Source organism: Saccoglossus kowalevskii, chromosome 4 (genome assembly GCF_978046115.1).
Source record: "Saccoglossus kowalevskii chromosome 4, keSacKowa6.1, whole genome shotgun sequence".
NCBI classification, from domain to species: Eukaryota; Metazoa; Hemichordata; class Enteropneusta; family Harrimaniidae; genus Saccoglossus; species Saccoglossus kowalevskii.
Window position 1 is genome coordinate 778714 of NC_140644.1, and position 6198 is coordinate 784911.

The following is a 6198-nucleotide window of genomic DNA, read 5'->3' on the forward strand; positions in this document are numbered from 1 at the left end:
GCGTTAATTGAAGATCCATTTCCTTTCTTTGCTGCCAGAGTTTGAAATTCTCAACTATGCACAATCATTTATATACACAATTCTATATTGTCTTACCTGATTTTCTCAATTTAGTTGAAATATCAAACAGGATGCTTCAGATTTATCTCGAATGATTATGAATAGTTGAGAACTCTGACTAAAAAAAAAAAGGAAATGCAGTCCTGGCGTTTGAGGGCGTGCACGCATGCGCAGATTGACACAACCTGAAGGCTGGTATCACAGAGAATAGAAATTGTCAAATTTCGTCATAAATGCTTATAATCTGGAAAAATATATGATTTATATGTAATCGGACAACATTTTGCGATAGTTCAGTGTCTTGTAAGCACTCGTAACTGGTTTGGACAAGGTATTTTGTATTTTGAGGTGTAATTTTCGGCAGCTAGAAAAATGTGTGCACATTTTGTTTCCTCCCTTGTCTTATATATAGTGCAAGTAGCTGCGGATCCGTAGCTCTATCTTGCGACTGACAACTGTTTTACCTTTTTCTTTATTACTTGGACGTCTTCTTTTCAAATTTTGTATTGTAAGTCGGGCCAGCCAGATACCGACGACCAAAAACGGCCCTCAGGGGGCTATGATTCCACAGCTAATAATTACATATCTTGTATACTTTGTATAATGCATGTTAATGTATTAATATTTAAATGCTGATCATTCCATAAGTAATAAACAATAATAATATAGTTGTTAATTACACATACAAAATTAAATTCTCAACTCTGATGAAAAAACAAGTTTCTGCCACTCACCATGAAAGCCAATCATCGTGAAGCTACTAGTATTATTATTACAATTCTTATATTACAATAAGATAGAGGCAACTGTGTCATTTGGCGAGCACTATGTATGGGTTATTTGATTTTATTAGGAAATTTCATTTCATTCCAATACAGTACCACATACAAGGCTGTACATATGACGTCACAGAAGAATCGGCCAAGTCATCATAATATGCTGTACTAGGCAACACATGCGTGATGATAGAACATAATTACTGACACTAGTTCTTCAAATCTGTGAGTGGTGTGTCGCTTTATGTGTGTAATGTTCATGAACCATTATGTACCAACAATCCCATATCTAGCAGTAGTTGAGGTAGGGAAAAAAAAACATGCAATTTCGATACATACTCGACCATAACCATGAAAATCTGAATCTGTTTGAATTTGCAGTCCAAAACAAGAATGGATGAACACACTAAATTTGTCAAAGCTGAAGATTGCAACTATTATGGAGGACGTCGATATCCCAAATTAGTTACCGAGGCTGTATTCGATGCCATGAAGACATTTGAAGTAAGGGATGATGATATATGGTTGCTGACCTACCCTAAGGCAGGTATTGATGGAGATGAAAAACATTTCCTGTTATATAGAACAAAGAAAAAAACTGAGTGTGCAATGAATATGTACACAATGGATGTGAAATCCATATTTCAAAGGATTATAGAGAATAACATAGCCTTAGCAAAATATTTTATCTTTTTTATTTAACTGACATTCATTTTTTTATCTCTTTTCAATTGTTTGTATTTGTAATATAATATAACATGAATTGCATGAAAATCTTTTGCAAATAATAGTTCAGCAACATGAATAAGCAGAATTTGGCAAAAAAAGATACAGGCCAAAATTACTACTTTATTAATCTCAATTTCTCTTACAGAATAATGTAACAATAATTCTATATCAATTCCAATAGTATTTTGTTCTTGATTTAATATATTTTTTTTCAATTTTAAAGAATTACGGAATTGTTTGTGCAAGTTGATCATGCTTTGTTTGAGTTTCTGAAATCTGGGTCAATACTATTTTCATTATAATCCCACAGGTACAACATGGATGATGGAAATTATCCACCACATCCTCGATCACGGTATCGAAGGTTATAAAATAAGTACCACAGACCGTGCCTTGTATCCAGAATATGTTAAGCCGAGAGGTCCATCGAATTACGAACTTCTGAAGGAAGCACCTTCTCCCAGATTCATAGCTAGTCATTTACCAGGCCACTTATTACCTCCGCAAATACACGAACACAGAGCAAAGGTATAACATATTAGACACTTGAAACTAAAATTAAATTTGTTTACAACTTAGCTAGTTTTGTTGTCAACCTATACCTATTTTAATTAATTATTCATTTCATTTCATTTACATTATTTATTTGTTTTAGATTATCTACGTAGCCAGGAACGCTAAAGATGTAGCTGTGTCTATGTACTACCACCACAAAGTAGACCCTATGATACCCAAATACCAATCCTGGGAAGAGTTTTACGATGCGTTCATCAACAATGATGGTAAATACTGGTTATATAAGCAATGTGACATGATGTTGTGATCTAGTACCGTAATTCTATTACTATTATGGCTTGTCGTCACGTGAACAAATGTCCCGTTACAAGAGTCTTGATGACCTTCTGTTTATGACATTGTGAATTTTTTTTTCGTTTTTATGGAGAAGAATGTGGCGTTTTATCCAAATTATATTCATTAAAGTTATAATTCATACACAAGTTTTTTCAGCTTCATTCAGTCACTCATAATTCAAGACAAATGAAATGAAAAATTAGAGAATATAGCAAATTGTTTGTTTTTTCCATATTCACATGTGACCGGTAAATATCATTGGTGTGCATGTGCAATATATTTCATTTTGAACAGACTTCTTAATTTTCTTGCCAGGATCAGTTGTTTTCGCCTCTCCAAAAAACGAAAGAATTTCACAATGTCATAAACAGAGTCTTTATCGTTATGTTCATTCTAGGGTCAATCATAAATCTGTTGAAATGCCATTCACGTGGGCCAACCTTCCCAATGTTTAAATATCAGAGTGATTGATTCATCTATGAACTCAGTATTTGATTTTAAAAACTATTATAGGAGTCACTTGCGTTGCGTGGCGCGACTTTGTACTTTCATATAAAGTATCACAAGTACTAGTATGTTTCATATGAAAGTCTGAAGCCTGTTATACTAGAAGTTGTACAGAGATTCACTTCAAGTTTACTCTTCATGTAGTTATTTTTGGCAGTTGGGCAGATCATACTCTATACTGGTGGAATAGGCGCTTTGAAGACAATGTCATGTTCGTTACGTACAAGCAAATGAAAAAGGTAAAATTAACAATTTTAAATAGAACAACATCATCAAAGTGATGGGTTTTGTGGGAATTGAGATTATATGTGAGCAGTTAACCTTTTGTAGAAAGTTATCGACCTTGATGACTTGAGCAAATGCCTGAACTGGACAAATATTGTTTTTTGGGAAGCGATTCATTGTACAGCATTGCAACAGTGGGGTTGAAACACGGTTGAGAAAACTAGTGACATTCCCCATTGTATTTGTTATTCTTTTGTTAGGATCTCGCGGGAATGGTGAGCCAGGTAGCGAGATTCCTGGACATAAGTCTAGAGAACCAAATTAAAGGAATTGCTGACAAGTGTACATTTCAAAATATGAAAAAAAATGCTCCAAGGCAACATCCCAATATCCTGGGAGCATTCAAAGTGGACCAATCACAGTCGCCGTTTGTAAGAAAAGGTAACTGCATATAACTTCGGAATTGTGATTATTAGTGTAATTGTTCTGACAATCTCTAAAAATTGAACAAAAAATTGTTATCATTCACGATTCTCTTGTTCTATATAGACTATGACCAGTCACAATTTGGAGCTTATGAGTGTGGTAACTGTCTTTTTTAAACTCTTCTTCCCCGAAAAACTGTGTCACGTGTCTCTTATAAGAGTTTAAGGAGATGATACGAATTTGATCACAATTAAGGTTTTAATTAATTAGGTGAAGAGTATGTGACTGGTATTCTGGCAGTGCCTTCTGGTGATGAGTGTTTATATTTTACAATGCAAATTAGAAATAAACGGGTACAATGTGCCGAGTTCATTAGTTTATGACTTAATTAAATTACATGTTAAATAATTGTTGAAGTACTTCTACTAGGTCGTTTTCTTTAATTAACGGACAGCTTTGGGAGTTGAGGTCAAGTAAGATTTGTTTGGTCAAGGCACAGATACAGGGTGCTAGTGCTCCACACATACGTATGCTGGGCACACTTAGGAATGTCAAACTTGGTGATAGAGCTTGGCATTTGACTCCAATTACACGCAATTCTATGTGATTTTATTACAGGTAAAGTCGGTTCATGGAAGAGTCAGTTCACCGTAGCGCAGAATGATTTATTTGATGAAAGATATAAGGAATGGATTGGTGACAGCGGTTTGACGTTTACAGCTTAATCTAAGTCTATATACAAGGCGGAAAACACTGTCAACAAACTATCTTCATTGAGAGTAGCTAATCAGCACGAGACAAGTTTACAGAGTGGCCGAATTTATTACTCGTTGAAGTCGACAAAATTATACTGAACTAAATTTTGGTGGCAATCTGTGAACAGTTTTAATACAACTACAATATTTTTTTTTGAACAGAGCTGAAATAAATTTGATTTGTACATTTATTTTATAATGTGCTTTTCATTTATGTAACATCGCCTCTCTTTAGTGTGATACCAATTGGATCATGTTGGAAGGAACTGCATACACGGACATGTTACAATTGGTGTTTGTGGAAGATAATGGCTACATTTGTCTTATTGTGTACACGTATTTTACCGCAGAAATCATACAATATTTGTCCAATTTTTGGAATCATTACACTCATTCCAGGTGATGTGCCACATCAGAATTTATATTTAACAGAAGTTGAGTAACATCAGCCATATCACCCAGTGTGCTGCCCTCTAACAACAGCCATATCACCCAGTGTGCTGCCAGCTAATATCACCCAGTGTGCTGCCCTCTAACATCAGCCATATGGCCCTGTGTGCTGCCCTCTATCATTAGCCATAACACCCAGTATCCTCGGGGGCGGAGCTACGTCACAGACGTTCCACGTTGCTAAGACGCGCACCACTGTGCCATGCATTTCTATGGGCTCTGTGCGCGCTGCTGTGGAACGCCAGTCGAGCCGGTGAAAATTCGAGAAAACAACACAAACTCAACTTTGAAGTAATCCTGAACAACCAAATTTATATATGTTACACATGTAGGGCTAATCTTGTTGCACTGTTCAGAGGAGTCTCAACAATCACCCCAAAGTACCGTTTTCTGCGAGTTTTGGGCCTTTGTTTTCACTGCCATGGGTTGCCAGGCGGTGAAAATGCCCGGATGTCCGCCCCCGAGGATACTGCCATATAACATCAGCCATAGAAATCAGTGTGCTGCCCTCTAACAACATCCATATCACTCAGTGTGCTGCCAACTAACCTTTACCATATCACCCAGTGTGCTGCCCTCTAACATCAGCCATATCACCCAGTGTGCTGCCAGCTAAGATCACCCAGTGTGCTGCCCTCTAACATCTGCCATATCACCCAGTGTGCTTCCCCCTAACATCAGCCATACACCCAGTGTACTGCCCTCTATCATTAGCCATAACACCCAGTATACTGCCATATAACATCTGCCATATCACCCAGTGTGCTGCCCTCTAACATCATTCATACCACCCAGTGTGCTGCCCTCTAACAACAGCCATATCACCCAGTGTGCTTCCCCCTAACATCAGCCATAACACCGAGTATACTGCCCTCTAACATCAGCCATATCATGCAGTGTGATGCCCTCTAACATCAGCCATATCACCCAGTGTGCTGCCATCTATCACCAACCATATCACTCGGTGTATTGTCATATAATTTTAGCCATATCACCGAGTGTGCTGTCCTCTAACATCAGTAATACCACCAAATATGCTGCCATCTAACATCAGTCATACCACCCACTGTGCTACCCTCTAACATGAGCCATATCACCCAGTGTGCTGTCATCTAAGATCAGTCATATCACCCGCATACTGCCCTCTGACATCAACAATATTACCCAGAAAGCTGCCATCTAACATCAGTCATATCGCCAACCATATGCTGCCCTCTATCATCAGCAATAACACCAAGTATACTGCCATTTAACATCAGCCATATAACCCAGTGTGCTGCCATTAATCACCAGCCATAACATCCAGTATACTGCCATACAACATCAGCCATATCACCCAGTGTGCTGCCAGCTAAGATCAGTCATATCATCCGCAGGCTGCCCTCTAATATCAACAATATCACCCATTGTGCTGTCAT

General features: G+C 37.6%; 1 protein-coding gene across 4 annotated transcripts; it reads left to right on the forward strand.

The window, feature by feature from the left end:
• The first annotated feature begins 240 nt into the window (after positions 1-240).
• On the forward strand, positions 241-4529 carry LOC102800839 (sulfotransferase 1C2-like). 4 transcript variants are annotated; one of them, XM_006825828.3, is made up of 8 exons: positions 241-391; positions 939-1061; positions 1218-1383; positions 1876-2093; positions 2221-2347; positions 3069-3163; positions 3410-3590; positions 4194-4529. In XM_006825828.3, exons 3-8 carry the CDS (start codon positions 1230-1232, stop codon positions 4298-4300), a joined length of 882 nt encoding a protein of 293 aa, XP_006825891.1. In that variant the 5' UTR covers positions 241-391; positions 939-1061; positions 1218-1229; the 3' UTR covers positions 4301-4529. The 4 variants fall into 4 exon arrangements, with proteins under 4 accessions (XP_006825891.1, XP_085354564.1, XP_085354566.1 ...); XM_085498438.1 differs by lacking the exon at positions 939-1061; XM_085498440.1 differs by lacking the exons at positions 241-391; positions 939-1061 and having other exon boundaries at positions 1243-1340.
• Positions 4530-6198: the final 1669 nt, after the last annotated feature.

Bases quoted from the DNA above. Each gene is read 5' to 3' on its own strand.
- LOC102800839 (XM_006825828.3), top strand. From the start codon at position 1,230: ATGGATGAACACACTAAATTTGTCAAAGCTGAAGATTGCAACTATTAT. The intron at 1,384-1,875 runs GTATTGATGGAG...ATAATCCCACAG, and splicing joins GCTGACCTACCCTAAGGCAG to GTACAACATGGATGATGGAA. The intron at 3,164-3,409 runs GTAAAATTAACA...TTCTTTTGTTAG, and splicing joins CGTACAAGCAAATGAAAAAG to GATCTCGCGGGAATGGTGAG.